Raw genomic sequence first — 18,965 nt, forward strand, 5'->3', positions numbered from 1 at the left:
CCAGAGCCCCTGGGGGCAGAATTGGCTAGGGCTGTTGGCCCCAGCTGGAGGTCACCTCAGAGGCTGTGATCATGGACCCCAAGCCTCTGAGGCAAAGGGGCACACCCACCCACAGGACAGGCTGAAGGCTGCCACCAACCTTTGACCTCCTTTTCCATGCCCCTCACTACCTCTTTCCCAACGCCTCCTCAAAAATCTTTTTTAAGTGTTAACCATCAACACATTACCTTGAAAAGTGATGAAATGACATCCCCTTTGGAGAATGTAATGAGCTTCCCCTCCCCCAGCTATGCTTCTGATTCAGGCATCCAGGGACCAGACTTCCTACCACACTTGGAATCGCATGCTATTGAGTTCAAGGTGGCAATGGGGGTGGGGATCCCAGATGCAGTTAACTCTCCCAACATTCCTTCTCGATGCTCTAGTCCCTTGTGCAGGCCGCCATAATCTTGACAAAAGCCTCTTGACTTCCTGCCTCCAGTCTTCTCAGTACCAGCTACCCCAGCTGCTTTCTCAAATGCGAAGCTGGTTTGATCACACTCACACAAACACACCCCATCCTGTATGTTTCAGTGTCTCGCTATTGTCCAAGGGAGAAGTCACAGTACCGTGAGGAACAGAGTTGAGATGGCCTTCCGATAGAGTGCCTGTGGCTTGCAGGGTTCTGGGTGCTTGGTCCATGCTGGCACCCTCCCTGTACCCTGTTGGACACCCCCCACCGCCACACACACCCCAGCACCAGAACTGGTCTGCCATGTGCGCATCCCCGTCCCTTCTGAGTGCCCCCTTCTCTCCCTTCTGCTCATTGTTTTCACGGCCTTGACCTCCAGGCTAAGTTCATCGCTCCCTGGGCTCCCAGTCCTCTGTTCATGCACACACTCTGCATGCTGTCCTTGCCTGTGGGCTAATTTGTCTCCCCGCCTGGCCTAGGGGCTGGGCTCCCTCACCTCTGAATCCCCACGGAGAGTACAGTGCCTGCAGGCACTCAGGCAGCTCCTCGTACTCATGAACAGATGCTTGGAGGGTCAGACTTTCTCAGAGCTGCTGTTGAGGTCACTGGCCCTGTTGAAGAGGTTAGACTAGATGACTTCCAATGACCCTTCTTATCCAGAGATGTTAACCTTTCTTGTCCTTTTTATTTCCCCTGAGGACAGCTTCATGGACTCAGGCACCGTTCATCAGTGTGTCCCTGGGCTCTGGCTGGGCCAAGTGCACACAGGTGTGCCTTCCTGCAAGGACCTCCGTGGGGGCTCATGCTGGGAGAGGCCACCAGGCTTCTGGAGTCTCCCTCCACGCGGGGAAGAAGCTGGGACCTGCTGGGGTACCTGTAGGGATTTGGGCCAGGCCTGAGGAAGAAGTTGTCTGTGGTGTTTCCTCCATTGTCCCTGGGCTGGGCTGCTTCAACTGAGGAGGAGAGGGGAGGGGCCCTTTAATCTGAGAACTTCAGATAAAGAGGTAAAATCTGGAATGTTTAATCTTTGGGTTTACAACAAAGACTGTGGCTTGGCTGCTAAAGCTCGGTACTGAGAGGGGCTGGAAGAACTCCTGTAGGGAAAGAGGAGGGGAACAGGCCTTAAGTGTGAGAAATGGGCAGAGCAAGAGGCACAGGTCTGCTCCTGAGCACCAGACCCGGCCTCCTGTGGGCCTAGGGCCTCTGGAATGGGGCTTGGCCAGGAGAGCAGCAGCTGGTGTTTCTAGGGGCTTATGGCAGCGACATGTAGCTAGAAAGAGGCTCCTGCTGGGCTGTGAGGCAGGAAGCGCCCCAGGCTGCCCTGGATTGGTCCCTTCTTCAGTCCTAGAAAAGGGTTTCTAGCTGGGGGAAAGGGCTTGGCTATGTTGCAGAGGGAAACTCCAGGTCAAAAACCCCAGGCTAGGAAATGGAAGCTGAGTCACAGGGCTGCTTACTGACCTGGCCTCAGAGCGTTAAGGTCAGGTCAGCCCCTCCCACGAAGCGGGACTGGACGCAGGTCACCTGGGGCAGTTGGGCTTGGAATCGCCTGACGGCAGCCATGCTAATACCAGGGCACATGGCGACATCTAACATCTGGATCTGCTTGCATGCCTGTCCAATGGTATCCAGCGTTCTGCAGGGATGCCACTGGATGAGTGCCCACTTGGTGTGGGAGCCCAGCCCAGCCCAGCACCGCAGCGTCATCGGACACACTTACTGCTCTGTGAGCTGACTGCAGCTGGACAGATTGAGGTGCTGTAGCCTCGGCCAGAAGCCGGCTGCCTGAGCCCAGCCCTCATCACTGAGGTGGCTGCAGTGACTCAGCGCCAAGCGCTCCAGGCTGGGGCAGCCCCTTGCCATAGCCACTAAGCCCTTGTCTGTGAGTGCAGGCAGCAGGCTCAGTGACAGTCGCCTCAGCTGGGGCAACTGGAGCACCTGCAAGGATGTGGGTTGTGAGGATGAGGCATCGTATGGCACTGCAAGCAAGTCAGGGCCCGGGGCCCTTCCAGGATTCCCCACCTCCAGCCAGAGGAGCGGTCACAGGCAGTAGAAGCCAATGAGAAGAACTTTCCAAGCCAACAGTGGGTGGGCCCAGGCCCCTGGCTCTCGCCCTGGGAGCCCCAGCCTGTCCACACCCCAGTCCCACCTTTGCCAGACTGGCGTCACTCAGTTTGCTGCAGGCTGTAAGATCCAACTCCTGCAAGGCTTGCAGCGTGAGCAGAGAGGGGCCCCGTGGCTGGGGGAGCTCCTTGTGTCTCAAGGCCTGAGGCTCCAGCTCTCCGTGTGGCTGTGGGAAGAGTTCCCTGCTTCTCATTCCTCAAATGATCCTCGAGACTCAGCGGGGCAGAAGGGCAGCTGAGCCCATGGACCCCACCCTCCATGACCTCGAGGGTCCCGTACCTGGGACCCCTGCGCTGGCTCCTCATTTGGTTCCCCAAGCCCCAGAAGCCCCCAGTCCTGGAGCTCCTTGCACCAGGCCAGGCGCAGGACTGAGAGGTGGGTGAGACGCGCGCAGACGGCCTGCAGGGTCTGGTTGGTGAGGGCCACACAGGAGGATAAGTCCAGCACCCTGAGGCCTGGGCCCAGGGATGGAATGAGGGAGAGCACGGAGGCATCCTAGGAGGGAAGTAGGGAAGGGAGAGAGCAATACAGAGGTGGCTGTGCCTGTGTCACCAGGCATGGCAGGGTCACTAGGAAGGTTCCCCACAGGCAATAAGGAGCTACCAGAGGGGTCCTTGGAGGGAAGCAGCAATGGCGCTGTGCTGGTGAAAGGTCAGAGTGGACAGGGGGAGCCATGAGGTAGGAAACCAGGAGGAGTTCACAGGGCTGGAACAGGAAGGATGCTGGGGACCTTTCCAAGGTATCTGCCCTGCTCATGCTCCGAAGCCCGGCTGCAGGGGTGGGCTGAGGCGGCCCTCTGGCCACAGCGTATTGGACTAGCAGTGAACATCTGACCCAACTGAGCCAATCAGATAGGCTCCCTCTAGAATTTGAAGCAGAAGTGTGAGGTCACAGTGGGCATAGGGCTGCCACCTGCCAGAAGCAGTCATGGTTAGGGGAGCAGAAACTAAGGGCAGAGCAGAGGAAGCTGGTTTGCAGAGAGATGCAGAGACACAAGACTGTGAAGCCCCAGAGTCCAGCTAAGAGACACGGAGTGGGGAGGGGAAGAAAGGTGTTTGTGGGGAAAGGCTGAGAGGTGGTTTTCAGGTTGTGAATACCCTGGTCACATTGATGGACTGAAAGAATAATCCGCTAAAAGGACTGACGTCACCTAGACAGGGATGCCACGTGGAAAGACAGCTGAGCCCTGTGGAAGGGACTGGCTTCAGCCAAGTGACCCTGCGACTGGCACATCCCAGTGTCTCCCTCAGGCCCTGTGTAAGCACCCTCTTGTGAAGTAACCTCAGTGCCCCTTCCCCGCAGGGCTTGGTTCTGTCACCTCCACTCACCAGTTTTCCTGGAGTCCAGAACACCCGCCCTCAGGTCCCCTTCCCAGACTGCAGCGGTCAGCGAGCACTTGGCATGTGAGATGTGTGCCCCTTCATGGGCTGGGCCATCCTGGTCTCCCTGTACCTGAACCCACAGGAGGGGCTGCTGGCAGGAGTGCTGGTGTCAGCACTGTCTGTTTAGGCTCCTTTCCCCTTCCAGACTGTGTCCCAAGTTCAGTTCTAACTACTATTCCTTGGGCACAAACACTGAGTGGTTCCTCCCTGGTGCCACACACCCTGGTGCTAACATCTGCATCTGCTTGCCTGCCTGCCCAATGGTATCCAGCCCCCGGCACTGGTGAGGAAGGTGGGGGATGGTAGGCTCACCTGGAGTGAGGAGCAGTAGGCCAGGCTGAGGGAGGCCAGTGGGGGTGGAGCTCCACGCACGGAGCCCAGGGCCCGGGCCAATTCTCGGCCGCTCACCAAGCAGCACTCAGCCATGTCAAGGCTCCGCAACTCCCACAGGCCCCCCAAGCCTGTACATCCTGCATCCGTCAGCCGCTGCAGCTTCCTTAGGCTCAGGTGCTGCAGGTGCCGCAGGCTCCGGCTCACGGCCAAGAGTGCCCCATCAGAAAGTTCTGAGCAGCCGCTGAGGTCCAGGGAGGTAAGGCCTGGTTGCTGGCGGCAAAGGGCGACGACAGCCTCTGTGGAGAGGTCCCGGCAGCTGTGCAGGCGCAGCTCCTGCAGCTGCAGGCCGGCCACCTGGCCCAGGGCCTGCAGGGCCTCAGGTGACAAGCCAGTGCCACTCAGGTCCAGGGCGTGCAGCCTACCAGCCCGCTCCTTCACGAATCGCAGCAGGTTGCGGAAGGAGAGTTGGGAGGGGGAGGAGGCCTGAGGGCCGGTGGAGCCCTGGGCTGGGAGGAGCTCAAAGGTGAGGTGACAGTAGGCCAGGGAGAGGCGCTGTAGGCTCGGGGCACAGCTGCTGAGCCGGTTGAAGCTGCAGTCAGTCAGGTCCCGCAGGCCAGCCAGGTTGAGCTCACAGAGGCCGCTCAGTGCCTGCCGGACCCGCTGTGCCGTCTCAGGCTGAGCCAGCAGCAGGCCTGACGCCAAGAGGCTGTTGCAGCCACTGACGTCAAGGCTACGCAGGGCTGGGCAGCTCAGGAGCAGGGCCACGAAGGAGGCCTCTGTGGGGCTGCCCCCAGCGAGGCATAAGCTCTGCAGGTGTGGGCCCAAGTGGTAGGCGACAGACTGTAGCACCTGGTGTGAAGCTGGGGAGCCATCCAGGTGGGTCAGGCTGATGCAGGAGACGCCCCTGAGGCCCAGGCTCTTGATGGCCGGGAGGGAGGAGAAGGCCGCAGGGATGTTGTAGCGCACGCTCGTCTGGGGGCAGCAGGCCTGCGTTAGTCTTCTGGCCTCGGAAGGTGGGACGCGTCGGGTCTGGTGGCAAGTCGCCGGCCAGAGGCTGAGGGCAGGCCAGCAAAGGGCCCTTCTACTGGGGGACCCACTGTGGTATATAGTGTCGTGTGGTTGATGGGGTCTGGTGGGAAGTGGGAGCTGGGAGGATATGTCACACTGGGGTGCAAGGGGATGACTACGAGGGGAGGGCAGGAAGGTTAGTGATGGACAGGACTGGATGCCCATGGAGGGATGGGGAGTTGGCATGCTGGGTACAAGAGGGCTGGGGGCGTCCTGGAAGAGATCCAGTGAAGCCTCCAGGGAGCAAGAGAACAAAGTATGCTGAACCCCAACCTTTGGGACTTTCAGAAGGTGGCCGAGACTCATGGATTCAGCTCCTACTTTAGGGACTCAGAGCTTGGCGTTAGCTAAGCAACCAGCCTCCCCTACACTCTCGAGAGCATATAAATAGCCCTCAGAGCAGCTGAAGGTGGGAAGAAGTGAGGTGTCACTCACTATAACCCCCTGATGCCCAAATGCCAGAGATCTGGGGCAGGCAGAGGCTGAGGTTCCCCGGTGGCATCAGTGTTGCAGCCACGTGAATGTTTGCAAAACTGGGTTTTGTGTGTAAGTGAAAATACGTGCATGCATGTATGTGTGTGTGCATGTGCTAACATGTGTGGGCCCCGCAGGTTCCACAGCTGAAGATGTGCTTGTGATCCCTGTGGCTCATCTCTGGAGGGTCCATCTTATCCAGGTGAGGAAAGAGAAGCCTCCATTTCTGGGGGAAGGAGCTAAGAGAATGAATCTTAGAAGCACCAAGGAAGTGGAGCTGGCCCTGCCGTAAAAGAACAGGGGTGTGAGGGTGGGGAGCACATGGTTGGAGTGGGGTGACTGGTGGGCAGGAGGCCAGCTCAAGTCTAAATCACTGTGGGAATAATCTGGCTTGTGTAGTCTGGGGAGGCCCCAGCTGAGATTTTTCACAGAACTTTCTCTGATCTTGTGCCAAAGGGAGCCAAAGGGCAGCTGGTACAGGTGTTTAGGTACAGGTGTTTGGGAATAGGTCTGTGGGAGGAGGGAGAAGAGGGCTTGGCTTCTAAAATCAGCCCCATTTCTCTACCCCTGAAGATGCCCAGGTTATACTGGCAAGTGGTACTCAAAGAAGGCTCATGTCTTAATGTACCAATATGATCCTGGTGCAGGAAAGCAAACTCCCTGAAAAACCTGTCCTGTCAGCAATTGTAAGAATAAGCTCACGTTCCCTGCTGTATCCCACAGAGTACCATCAAAGGGAAGCAGAAAAGTAGAAATGACACATAATATGAACTCCCGCAAGACACTTATGAACCAGATCCTCCCAGGAAGACAACCGGAATTCATCTCCAGATGTGGAGCCAAACTACCAGCCTGGCTTCTGCCAGAGAGAAGTAGCCACCTATGGCCACCATGGCTGTCATCACTGCAAGGAGCATGTGGTGAGATGGGGACCAGCTCCTGGCTGCGTCCATTGCAATCAAGGACAAACCAGGTTCCCTTTCCAGACCCCATTTCTGTCTGAAATGTGGTCATTAGGGATGAGAAGCACTCTTCCCAAATCCCGAGGACACTGGGAGAGGGTCCAGCTCCTGGGACCCCCAAGGACCTGGGTTCGGATTTTAGGAGAGCTGGGAAAGATCCCAGTGTGTGAGGGTGGGGAGGTGATGAAAAGATCAGGGAGGAAAGGTTTTACAAAAGAAAGGAAAGGTAAAGCAGGCCTCCAGCCATTTCAAAGCCCTGCATGTCAGATGAGTCAACCTGAAGACGCAGGGAGTGAACTATGGCTGGGGGAGTGCAGCACCCGCCCCCACAGTCACATGCCACCCCCATAGGACCCAGCTCCCCGAGTGAGTCTTTAGTCTTCCTTCTTTCCCTTTCTTCCTGAACCCAGGGGGCCGGGAATGTTCTCCCCTTTCGCACTGCCTCCCTACGAACAAGGTAGGCCAAGAGAAGGCACTGGCAGACAGCAGGGTCCAAGTCCAGGGATGGCTGGTGGCAGCAAAAGCCACCCGATACAGGGGCAGGGCCTGGCGTAAAGGACTTCCAGCTATGTGGTGGTGTGAGACTTGAGACCACCTCCCTGCTCCCCACCATTTTTCTTGGTGGGGAGCAGGCAGCCTCTAAGTCATCACCCAGGTGGTGTAGCCTGGTGTGCAGGAGCCCAGGAGCAGCCATTTAGGGATATGGATTCTATGCGGGGGCAGAGCAGCAGGCGAAAGAAGCAGGCTCTTGGAGCCTGTCTTTGGCACCAGTATAGGAAACTCCCCCTTCCCAGGCCCTAGGAGGATGCTTCTAGATGCCCAAGGGAGGACTGCAAGAGTACCTACTCTAGCTTCAGCCACCCCATCCCAGAGGGGCCTACTAGCTCCTGGTCTCCTCCTTTCCAAATGCTGGCATCTGAAGAGTAAATTCAGTCATTTGGGAAATGCCCTACATCTGCTAAAAGTGACACATGTCCTTATGAGAAGCCAGGATTTCGCTGTACCTACTGAAGCCCGAGCTGAGGCTGAAGGCTTGTGTGCAGACTCAGAAAGCCATCTGATAGAGAAATGGCCCTCTGTCTGCTGGTACAGGAAGCCAAAGCTAACACACCTGTTCTCTAGAAGGTCTTTGGGAAAACATATACCCTGGCACCCAGGGCCTTTGGTCTTTAGAGAGGAGTTAAACCTCTAGGTCTTTATAAACACCTCCGGCAGGAGAAAGCAAAGGAGAGCAGAAGCTGAGCCGTCTTGAGTTTTTCACAGTGACCAGCCCAGCAGCAGGCAACCAGGGCCCCCCAGGAAAGGGCAGAGCCTGGGTGTATGTGGGGGTGCTGCCTTTGTCTATCTTCTTTGAGAAAAACTGGGATTAAGTGGGGGTAGGTCAGGGAGAATAAGAAGTCACCAAGTCCAGCATTCTAGCCTGTCCTGGTAAGCCAGAGGCGCCCGCTTGGCCTTGGTAAACCAGAATCTTCCATAGCTCCTATTAGCTGGGGCACTACCTCTTTATCAGCCTGCCCACACCTGGGCCCTGGAAGATGGTTCCTGCCAGTAAGGTTCTGTAGGTTGTTCTCTGGGACCTGGTGGTGGTGGGATGTCAGCAGGGCCCTCGATGCCCAGGTACCTGCAGCCTGGCCTCCCGGTGCCTCCAGCCCCGGGGGTGCTGGTGGCTGAGTTTGGCAGAGGCATCAAATGGGTCTTTGCCAACATTCTCTCTGGAGCAGCCCCAGTGCTAAAATGGTGGACTCGAAGATCCCGAAGTCTGTTGCTGCCCTCTTCTTCACTTCACTCCCTTACTTCTACTCCAGTCTCAGCTACACCCTGGGCCCAGACTGCCTGCTTTGCTTCTTCTGCCCTCTCCTTCTTTGCTGGACTCCACGAGGTCTCTGCCTTGATGACACCTCCTTAGGGGCCTCCTGCTGGTATGCCCATTCTCCTTGTCCCTTGCCTGGCCAGGGACGATGAGATGACGGCCTCCTTTGGGTGTATGCCTGGGATACAGAATTCTGTAGGAAATCCAAGGAACCCAGGGTCCCCCTCTTGCTCACACTGTCAGCATTGGCCCCCCCACTCCGCCTCCTGGCTCTCTTCTCACCCCCCTTGCGATTTCTCTCCAAGCCCCCACCTTCTCAGCTCCTGATGATACTACAACACCTTCCCTCGCCCCAGCCTTCTCAGAGATGACCTGTTCTGTTTCCAAAAGAAACCGAAGCGATCAGGGGGGAAGGCCACCCTCTGTTCACATCCACCAGCCCAGTCCTGGCAGAATCCGTTCTCATCTCCTTCCCTCTCCTGCTCTTCAGTTCAAGGCAACTCTCTCCTCCCAGTCTATGGAGCCTGTCCCCTCTCTTCTCTGAGAACCCTACAGCCTCTGCCTTTGCACTGCTCCTTCCTCAGAGTCCACAAACACCCCCGAGTCTTAAACAACAAAAAGCCTCCCTAGATCCTGTACCCCCTCTTCTCACCTCTCCTATTTCTCTCCTTCTCTCCACAGTCATGCTTCTTGGAAGCACATGGGCACACCCGCATCCGCTGTGGTCACCTATTTACACCTGGCTTCACCCATTTACCCATCCACCACTGCCCCCCTCATTCCTGGCAACAGCTCCCTCCAGCAAGGTCATCAACATCTGGGGGCTCCTCTGCAGACCTCCCATAAGTGTCCTCTCTTCCATGCCACCTGCTATGGATGGCCAGTCTCCCCCTGCTGCTGTCTCCCACGGGGGGTTCTGCAACTGACCTGGCTCTCCTATCTTCTAGCCTACTCCCCATGAGCGCCTTTGGGAGTCACCAAAGAAGAGAATGACTCAGTCCATAGGTAAGTGTGTTCCCCATGGTTGGTTCCACTCCACACACACACACACACACACACACTGCTCCACATGTACCCTGTACTTCATCCCATTCTAACTACTTTATTGGTGGTCCACGTCATTTTCCAGAACAGCAGACCTTGGGAGCCAGTTACCTGATGGACCTCTCTCTAGATACAGGGATGCAACACGCCCGAATCTGAATTCACTGTTTTATCCCCCAACTCTGCCCTTCTCCTAAACCCTCAGCGCCCTCGACCAAGTTACCCAAGTCAGAAATCTGGGTGTCATCCTAGACTCCTCCCTCACATTCAATGACCAAAGTCCCTTCCATTCCATCTCCTTGATATATTGCAATATGTCCCTCAAGAAGCTCCCACCTCATTGCTTCTGCCTTAGTTCAGGTCCCCTTATTGTCTGTCAAAAATATCTTAGAGCAGTTTCTTCCTTATCAGGGTCCTGGACTCCAGTCTCTCTGGCTCCATCTATCCTTGGTATTGTCACCGGGCAAAAGGCAAATTGACCATGATCTTCAGACCCTTTGACGGTTCTCCACTTATAGGGTAAGGCTGAGCTTCTTGGCTGGCATTTAAGCCCTTCTGTGTCAGACCCCTGCTTACTCTCCAGTTCCAGCTTTCCCACGCCAGTGCCCCCTTCCTCCCCACCCCCAGCTCTGGGGATGCCAACTTCTGACCATCGTCTCACGCTGCCATGCCTCTGCTCAGCTGGTTTTCCTGTTTGGATGTGGTAGGGTGTCCCCCCTCTCCTCCTATTTGACTATTTAGCGAATGTTTATTCTTCTCTTGAGACTTGGCCCAAGCATCCTCCTCTCCATGGAACCCTTTCTGAACCTTCTCTCTGCACCCCTAGTGTGCCTCACGAGACGAGGGCAGCACCCTGCCCTCTCCTTAGACCTCTCACTACCAACTCCTGAGCGCCATGTCTTCCTCAGCTCTGCACCCCCAGGGCCCAGCCCAGCGCAGCGCGAGGCACAGACCGGAAGCATCAACATCTGAGTGAGGCCTCTCCTTGTGTCTCTGGTAACTGTCCATCTTCTCTCTGCCCTGTGAATATTCCAAACCTCCCTGCTGGCACCCCAGCCTCTACCTTTCTTCTTAATCCCCTAAAACAACTTGGCCTCCAAATTCACCAAGCATAGCGGCCACTAGCCTCTGAGGAACTTGCTCAGCAAATGGCTCCACACTGCCACCCCCACCCACCCACTTCCTGAGGAGAGGCGACGTCGTCTTCATCCTATCAAAGACCAAGCCTTGGACACTGAAGCCTGCCTCTGCCACCACCTCAGGTGGCACCCACCATTCCTGACCTCTCCTCCCTACACCCACTCCTCCTCTAGGGACTCCATTCAGCAGATACACGCATTGGAGATGTCGCCCAATTCAACTCCTTTTGTCAAGTCAACCTCAACCTCTCCTTGATTTTCTTCCTTTTGTGGGGAAATTTATTGCAAGTAAGGTCACTCTTCACAATTCTTTTCTTCTCTCATTCACTCCTCAACCCACCTGGCTTTTCTTTCCAGACACCAAATGCTGCTGAAGCCATTGGTGACCTCCCTGTAGCTCAGACATCATGGACACTATTTGTTCTTTATTTTCTAGGCTCTTTGTAGAATTTGACACTGTTAGGATCCACTCCATACTTTAAAGCTCTCTGCCTTTGACTTCTGTGCCCTGCTCGCTGGTCTCCTCAGCCCCGTCTGTAGGCTCTTTCTTTCCATGCCCTAGAACTGGTGTCCTCCCCTAGGGCATTCATTCTCTGTGGCCTGCTGTTCCTATGGCTGGCTCTTCATGCTCTCCCTGCGGGAATTTTCCATGGCTTCAACTTCCACCCATTCTTTAATAACACCCAAGGTATATGTATTATCCAGACCCTTTTCTTGGATTCCTCACTCAGAAAGCCAACTACCAACTAGATCTCACCATCCAGAGTCTCACACTTCAAATTTTTAACAAATACAAATCAAATTCCTTTAAACAGTAAGCTCAATGACAATGGATAGATAACTTGACAACAAGTCCTACACATTTAATATGTGACAGAGGAGGATTCCAACCCAGCAGGGAAGGGGAAGAGGAAGATTATACATAAATGGTATGGTATTTGGGCTATTTGCAAACTAATTAATTTAGCGTTTTACCTCATAGCATAAACCAAAATAAATTTCACCAGTAAAAAATATAAAAATTAAAACCGTAAAACAGAAGAAACTATTTTGCTGTGAACCTAAAACTGCTCTAAAAAATAAAGTCTAATAAAAAAACAGAAGAAAAATATGAGTGTATATTTATCAAGTCTGAAGAGGAAAGGGATCTCTAAATTCAAAAAGCAAGGGAAGAAATAAGAAAGAAAAAGATGTTCAAAATCAACAACATAGAAATTTAACCTCTGTATCTCATAAACAAACACATATATACAAATCAAATTAAAAGGCAAACATACTAGGAATATATTTCAATAAATATGTAAAAGATTAATTTCTTTAATGTATAAAAAGTTCATACAAATAGATAAGAAAATACTAAAACCCCAATAGTTAAATGGATAAAGGACATGAATAAACAAAAAAGAGAAATATAAATGGTCAACTAATGGGAAAACTGTTCAAAGAAGTCAAAATTAAAACAGAGTTATCATTGCTTGCCTTTCAAACTAGCACAGATGTCTGCATTCACCTCCTCGCTGGGCTGTCTCCCTAATACTCCAACTCGTCCTCTCCGGTCCACTCTGTACTGCAGACTTCTAAGACACAATCACCTGTGTCACTCCCCTGCCTCGACATCCCTTTCTTTAAAGACTGTGAGTAACCAGGAGAAAGCCCCAGCAATGCCTCCTAGCACATCCGCCATCTTGCAGTTTGACTCCTTTCCAGCCTTATCCCCACCACGTTTCCCACACAGACCTGAGTTCCAGTCACATGGAACTCGTGTGGGCGTTCCCAGAACTATTTCACACCTGGGTGCCTTCACTTGTGTTGTTACCAGTCCTGAAAGACCAACCTTCATCCTCATCCTACTCCTTCAGGAAGCCTTCCCTGATGTTGCCAGTCTCCTTTGGATGTCCTTCCTCATGTTCCCACTGCACCCTTCATTCCGGTGTCACAGCACCGAGCACACAATATTACAATCATTTGTCTTTCTCCTTCACTAGACTATGGGCTCCTTGGGGGAGGGGCTATGCCTTATCCATCTGTATAGTCCCAGCATTGTACCCAGAGCCAAGTATGTATGAATGTAATGTATGTATGAATATGTATGCATAAATGAATGGATGGACGACACATGAGCAGGGCCATGAGCAAGCTGCAGTGAGAGACAACTGAGAATGGGCCAGGTGAATGTGGGCACCTTACCTCCCGAAGGGCATTCTGGACTGCACAGTACCAAGCCCGACTCACGAGGGAGGCCTCTTTCTGATCTGACAGAGGCAGGAATCTCAGAATATACGTGAGCATCTGAGGGAAAAAGACAGGGCATTGGGGATTGTTAGAGCTGGGGGCCTTTGGAACCTTCTCCAGCTCATTGCACAGTAGGTCTGAAGGGACTAGACCATTGTCTTCTAGTTCATCTTGGATCCTAAGCTTCAGAGAGTCTTTACTTCCCCTTTCAGCCTCCACGTACCTACAGTGAGCAAACCTTTCCTGAGCACCGCCTGGTGCTCAGTCGGTCACCAGGTCACCACCACCTGACTGATAAAACTCAAATTTCTTGCTCAGTTTGGTAAAAAGAGCCTGGGCACTGGAACCAGATAAACCTAATTCAAATCCTTACTCTATTAGCTGAACTCTCTAAGCCTTGTTTTCCTTATCTGTGAAATGGCAATTGTAGTGAGATTTAAATGTGTTATTGGAGAATTAAATAACATAGTAACATGTTTTGCATAGGATCTAGAACACAGCAAGTCAGGCGCTCCTCCTCTGATCTTCAGGAAGCTATACCTCTCCCTCCTGCTCTCACAGGTCAGCCTCCAGGAATCCACTCTTTTCCTGTCTTCTCCACTGCCAACTTGCCTTCTCAGCTGGTAAGATATAATCCCAGCAAAACTTGGGAGGCTCAGGCCCTCGCTCCACCTATGCTCTATAAGGCTGGGGTGGGGTAGGGGTTGAGGTTGGAGGCCCCATAGGATCCTGGGAGGGAGTCGCCTGTGAGCCAGGAATGATCTGATATTCACTTTCTTTTCTTTGGAATCTTCCCTCCTTGACTCCTGTGACACTGGTTTTCTAGGTCTCCACTCTCCACTCCAATTGCCCTATTTCTGGATTCTTCTGTGGCTCCCAGGGCTCAGACCTGGGTCTTTCAATTTGTTTACTTCCTAGGATAATACATTCATTTGCATGGCTTCAACAGTTATCTTTATAGAAAAACCTGACAACTTAATATCCCCTTATTGTCTTATGCATGTGCTAGTGCAGTGTTGCCAACTGTCCACAGGAGCCTTCATCCAAATATTGTATGATCACCTTGATCTCAACAAAAATTCATATTCTGCCCTCAGTCCAAAGCAGCCCCTCCTCCCAACTTTCCAGTGCCTGAGCTACAATGCCAACAGTGTGTCTTGCCTGAAGATCCTGATAATACTTTGTACTCTTCATGCTTTTCTGTCCCTTGCTCTCAGATACAGGTGTAAAGCATAGGCTTTAAGCCAGGCTAACTCAGACTCATTTCAAATCACAGCTCCACTACGTCCTAACTGTGTAACCTATGTGACCTCAGGCAAGGTACTTTACCTCTCTGAGCCTCAGTTTCCATACCTATAAAATGGGGATATTAGAAAATCTAGCTCACAGTCTTACGGGGATTAAACTACGTATAGAATTTTATGTATATATATACATTTGATATGTGCTTGACACCTAGTAGGTGTTCCATAAATGGCTGCAGGATTGCTGTTACTAATATTTCTACCTTTGAAATTTTACCATCTTAGTAGTTCAGATTTTCGTCATTTGAGACCTGGATTCCTTCCACAATCTTCCACCTGACCTCCCTTCCTCCAGGCTCATCCTTACTAATCATTCTGCACACGGCAGCAAGGTTAATTTTCCTACAAAACAGCTTCCAGTCTCAGCACACCCCTGATGAAAACCTTCAGGGTATCCCAGTACCTTCAGGACCAAATCTCCACTTTTGAGTCAGCAGAGCTTCCCCAGTCCAGTGTCTCCACTGTCCTACAAACATAGCATGTCTGTTTCCTTTTGCTGATGTGGGTCTCCTTCATGAAATGCCCTTCCTTAAGCTTGCCTATTCTGATCTCTTTTCTCATTCGTAGCACACAGAAGTTGCTCAGCCAATACTTCCTGGATTGAATTAAGGACGGACAGTTCTCTACCTCTATTTTCACCAAAGGTTTGCTCAGGGAAGGGGTGGGGAGATAAAGCAGATCAACTACTGAGAGGGGAGAAAAGCCTTCTGGGCCAGGGAGGCTGGGCATAGGGAAGAGAACACTGATGGGGACTGACCAAGACCCCAACCTGAGGGGGGGAGGCAGGGAAGTCTGTCTGAGCCAAGATAAGATAGTGGCCATCCTGTCTTCTGGGGTTCAGCAGCCAACTCAAGGAGCAAAGGGAGAGGGTAAAAAAACCTGTTCTGGGGCCGGCCTGGTGGCTCAGGCGGTTAGAGCTCCATGCTCCTAACTCTGAAGGCTGCTGGTTCGATTCCCACGTGGGCCAGTGGGCTCTCAACTACAAGGTTGCCAGTTCAATTCCTCAAGTCGCAAGGGATGGTGGGCTCCGCCCCCTGCAACTAAGATTGAACATGGCACCTTGAGCTGAGTTGCCGCAGAGCTCCCGAATGGCTCAGTTGGTTGGAGCGCGTCCTCTAAACCACAAGGTTGCTGGTTCGACTCCCGCAAGGGATGGTGGGCTGTGCCCCCTGCAACTAACAATGGCAACTGGACCTGGAGCTGAGCTGCGCCCTCCACAACTAAGACTGAAAGGACAACAACTTGGAAAAGGGTCCTGGAAGTACACATTGTTCCCCAGTAAAGTCCTGCTCCCCTTCCCCAATAAAATCTTTAAAAAAAAAAAAAAAATCCTGTCCTCACTGAGGGAAGGGAACACCATTCTTTAGGCTGAGGAGGGGGGTGACCTTTTCTAGAGGGACTGGAGGAGGCAGTGATAAGGATGGAATGGCCATCCCAGGAACCTCATCACAAGGGGCTACTAGAGATATGATTGGTCATTTCTGGGATCTATGGGGATGGAGTAGAAATCCCCTGGGGCCAAGGGGAAAAAGAATGCCATCATAGGGGACTCTGTGGGGTAGAAGCAGCCCTACTTTTGCCAAGGGGAAGAAGTGCCCTTCCAGGGCCCATGGGGAAAGGGTGCCCTGTCTCCTGCTGGGAGTGGAAAGGGACGGCCAATTCTCAGGGCAAAAAGGATGGAGAGGCCATCCCAAGAGGCCACTGGGGACAAAAGCCGTTCTCGCTGTCTGGATAATGGCAGCAAAGTGATCTTGCTCCAGGCTAAGGAGAAGGGGCAAACGTCCCATGGGGCCAAGGAGGTAAGGGCGGCCATTACTGGGGGCCGAAGGAGTGGGGAGCAGGCCTGTCTTTGGTGAAAGAACTCAGCGACCATAAGTTGCTGGGAGGGGGCAGTCTGTCTCTCACCGCGAGGGAGGGGACAGCCGTCTCTCAGGGCGGAGGGAAGGGAGCGATCATCCTAAGTGGCGAATGGGGATAAGATCGGTTACCCTTGGGGACGATGGGATGGAGCAGACATCTTCCAAACCTGAGGGGGAGGGATGGCCATTTCGAGAGAAGGGGAGTAAGCAGAGGCCCTGTCCTCGCTGAGGTGACAGCGCAGCCATCTCCAGGGGCCGATAGGGAAGAAGAGGATGGTCCCTCAAGTTAAGGGCATGGAGTGGCCCAAAGGCGGGGCCGTTACCCATAGCTTTCAGGTCCTGGGATCCCTCCTGCAGGTTGTTTCCGCCTGACAGACGGGACCGGGCGAACTGTCTGACAGCCCCTCCCCACAGCCCAGGACCCTTAGGGCGGGGCCTGTCGCGAGCTAGGCCTGAGGGCGGCCTCCTCTCACCTCCAGCGGGAGCGACTCCGCCATCGTAGCCCCACCGCCTCCGCCCCCGCGCAAGTCTTACTGGGAAGTATAGTCCCACTGACTCTGGGGGCGGGTCTAGGGAAGGAAGTGAACCACCCACTTCCGTCCCGGTTGCTTACGATATGGGTATGCACCGGAAGTGCCTGTGCTGCCGATGTGGTATCCTGACTGCGGTGTCGTTTGCTCTCCCTTGTTCCCCCGGCTGGGTATTTGCGTCGCACCATGGCGGTGAGGAGGGCGCGGAGGGGGGGGTCCGCATGGGCAAAGCGTTCCCGGGGCCGGGAGACTGAAAACAGAGGAAAGGCATCAAGAGAAGCGGGTCGGTCAGAGGGAGGCGCCATTTAGTGGCCGGAACGTACTAGAGCGAGGCGGGTGGAATGGAGCGGCCCAGGACCGTACCAGAACTGGTGCAGCTGTAGGTGTGGGCGTCAGTACCAGATAGTACCAGAGCTGGCCAAGGAGCTGAAGGGCCTAACGGGGGTGGGCGTCAGCCGAGATCTGGACTATTCCGGCAGAGGCTAGAGAGGGGCACTATTCAATGCCACTCAGGAGTCCCCCTTGAAGAGGTCATCAGCCCACACAGCTGGACCTTATCAGGGGAGCCAGGTGATATCAGCTTAGTGTTGGATTGTTCCAGGGCGTTCAGGAGGCGATCATACCTGGGGGTGTTGGAAAGATGGTGTCAGCCCTAAGCAGGATGGACTGGAGGAGAGCTGGACATTCCAAGGATTGTGCTAGGTTTGAGCACCATGGGGTCTTGGCTGAGGTTCAGGTGGAACTCTGTAGCTAATCAGACTGGTGGGGAGGGTGAGGAGGACCTGCTGCGGAGGGCTCTGACAGCATCTCATCATCCCTCTGCAGCCCAAGGGCAAAGTGGGGACGAGAGGGAAGAAGCAGATATTTGAAGAGAACAGAGAGACCTTGAAGTTCTACCTGCGGATCATACTGGGGGCCAATGTAAGTGCCTGGCTCCTTGCTTCTGTGCCCACCCAAGCCCCACAGTCCTCATCTCTGTTTGGTGGTGGTGCTGATGTGACAGCCAAGACTTCAGAAGAAAACTCCAATTAAAAAGAAATGAGAAAGGATCCTGGCACAGGGAGAATGCTTAGTCAAAACCAAACCAAACCAAAATGAGGATGTGAGTTTCAGATGGACTTGAAAGGCTTTCCCATCCCCAATACACAGAGATTTCTTTCCTGTACTGACACGTCAGAGGGGAGTCTGGGTACTCAGGACTCGGGGAGCAGACCCCTTCTTCCCCCACCCTATAAAAAAATGACCTGTCTCCTTCCACAGCCTGGCCTAACTCTTGGTCAGAGTTGAGGGAGGCCTGTGATTTAAGGCAGCTTTTGATCCCAGCCTGATCCTGTGTCTGCTTGCAGGCCATTTACTGTCTTGTGACCTTGGTCTTCTTCTATTCATCTGCCTCATTTTGGGCCTGGGTAAGTGTCCCCTATCTTGGGAAGTGGATGAGCACATAAGGTCAGTGGCTGGCCTTTGATACCCCCATTCTTGTTCTGCAGATAGCCCTAGGCTTTAGTCTGGCAATATACGGGGCCAGCTACCACTCTATGAGCTCGATGGCACGGGCAGCCTTCTCTGAGGATGGGGCCCTGATGGATGGTGGAATGGACCTCAACATGGAGCAGGGCATGGCAGAGTGAGTGTCCCCCACCGCCAGCCCAGGTGAGCGGCCCCAGGGCTGGGGTGCTGGGGCCTAGAGAGCCCAAGACCCACAGCTGCCTACAACTTGAAGAGGGTGGTGAAGGAGCTGAGTTGGGGCCCATCTACTATTTTTGGCCCTTGCAGTCTCCCTTCTATCCACAGGCACCTTAAGGATGTAATCCTGCTGACAGCCATCGTACAAGTGCTCAGCTGTTTCTCCCTCTACATCTGGTCCTTCTGGCTTTTGGTGCGTGGCTTGTTGGGCTCCCAAGAAGGGGCTGGGGCATCTTACCATTCTCTTCTTTTATTTCCTGTACCTGGTTCAAGTTACCTTTTCTCTCCTAGGCTCCAGGCCGGGCCCTTTACCTCCTGTGGGTGAATGTGCTGGGCCCTTGGTTCACAGCAGACAGTGGTGCTCCAGCGCCAGAGCACAACGAGAAAAGGCAGCGCCGACAGGAACGGCGGCAGATGAAACGGTTATAGCCACTGACATTGTGACCACAGGCTGCTGGGCCTGGGTGGCTCTACCAGGGCTGCATGGCCCCATGCCAGGAGCAATGAGGGCCAAAAGCATCTAAGGTCTAGGATTGAATAAATGGCTTAGAATGTGGCTAATGGCTGTGTGGG

At 53.7% G+C, this 18,965-nt stretch overlaps 2 protein-coding genes and 1 long non-coding RNA gene across 12 annotated transcripts; 2 read left to right on the forward strand and 1 right to left on the reverse strand.

Annotated features, from left to right (window-relative positions):
• Nucleotides 1-1,155: 1,155 nt before the first annotated feature.
• Nucleotides 1,156-16,694, reverse strand: LOC117035229 (Leucine-rich repeat-containing protein 29). 7 transcript variants are annotated; one of them, XM_033129029.1, is made up of 7 exons: nt 16,653-16,694; nt 12,972-13,073; nt 4,267-5,259; nt 2,852-3,067; nt 2,598-2,738; nt 2,169-2,386; nt 1,156-2,084 (listed from the first exon to the last, which is right to left on the reverse strand). In XM_033129029.1, exons 1-7 carry the CDS (start codon nt 16,674-16,676, stop codon nt 1,916-1,918), a joined length of 1,863 nt encoding a protein of 620 aa, XP_032984920.1. In that variant the 5' UTR covers nt 16,677-16,694; the 3' UTR covers nt 1,156-1,915. The 7 variants fall into 7 exon arrangements, with proteins under 7 accessions (XP_032984920.1, XP_032984919.1, XP_032984918.1 ...); XM_033129028.1 differs by lacking the exons at nt 12,972-13,073; nt 16,653-16,694 and having other exon boundaries at nt 1,156-1,545; nt 1,910-2,084; nt 4,267-6,556; XM_033129027.1 differs by lacking the exons at nt 12,972-13,073; nt 16,653-16,694 and having other exon boundaries at nt 4,267-6,556.
• Nucleotides 2,823-15,281, forward strand: LOC117035239 (uncharacterized). Of its 3 annotated transcripts, none has more exons than XR_004425188.1 (7): nt 2,823-2,947; nt 5,967-6,031; nt 6,553-6,749; nt 9,549-9,606; nt 10,057-10,164; nt 13,503-13,639; nt 14,888-15,281. It is a non-coding gene; the product is annotated as an uncharacterized LOC117035239 (long non-coding RNA). The 3 variants fall into 3 exon arrangements; XR_004425187.1 differs by having other exon boundaries at nt 13,578-13,639; XR_004425189.1 differs by lacking the exon at nt 2,823-2,947 and adding an exon at nt 5,045-5,163 and having other exon boundaries at nt 13,578-13,639.
• A 95-nt stretch (nt 16,695-16,789) lies between the features above and the next one.
• TMEM208 (transmembrane protein 208) lies at nt 16,790-18,948 on the forward strand. 2 transcript variants are annotated; one of them, XM_033128125.1, is made up of 6 exons: nt 16,790-16,901; nt 17,535-17,630; nt 18,056-18,115; nt 18,197-18,333; nt 18,501-18,585; nt 18,684-18,948. In XM_033128125.1, exons 1-6 carry the CDS (start codon nt 16,896-16,898, stop codon nt 18,819-18,821), a joined length of 522 nt encoding a protein of 173 aa, XP_032984016.1. In that variant the 5' UTR covers nt 16,790-16,895; the 3' UTR covers nt 18,822-18,948. The 2 variants fall into 2 exon arrangements, with proteins under 2 accessions (XP_032984016.1, XP_032984017.1); XM_033128126.1 differs by lacking the exon at nt 16,790-16,901 and adding an exon at nt 17,264-17,411.
• The last annotated feature ends 17 nt before the right edge of the window (nt 18,949-18,965 follow it).

This window comes from Rhinolophus ferrumequinum, chromosome 15 (genome assembly GCF_004115265.2).
Source record: "Rhinolophus ferrumequinum isolate MPI-CBG mRhiFer1 chromosome 15, mRhiFer1_v1.p, whole genome shotgun sequence".
In the NCBI taxonomy this organism is placed as follows: Eukaryota; Metazoa; Chordata; class Mammalia; order Chiroptera; family Rhinolophidae; genus Rhinolophus; species Rhinolophus ferrumequinum.

Coding starts and splice junctions, on each gene's coding strand:
- TMEM208 (XM_033128125.1), top strand. Junction 18,116..18,196: donor CTGCCTCATTTTGGGCCTGG/GTAAGTGTCCCC, acceptor CTTGTTCTGCAG/ATAGCCCTAGGCTTTAGTCT. Junction 18,334..18,500: donor ATGGAGCAGGGCATGGCAGA/GTGAGTGTCCCC, acceptor TTCTATCCACAG/GCACCTTAAGGATGTAATCC.
- LOC117035229 (XM_033129028.1), bottom strand. CDS start 5,661: ATGAGTCTCGGCCACCTTCTGAAAGTCCCAAAGGTTGGGGTTCAGCAT. Junction 3,068..4,266: donor CCTACTGCTCCTCACTCCAG/GTGAGCCTACCA, acceptor CTTCCCTCCTAG/GATGCCTCCGTGCTCTCCCT. Junction 2,387..2,597: donor GTGACGCCAGTCTGGCAAAG/GTGGGACTGGGG, acceptor ACATCCTTGCAG/GTGCTCCAGTTGCCCCAGCT.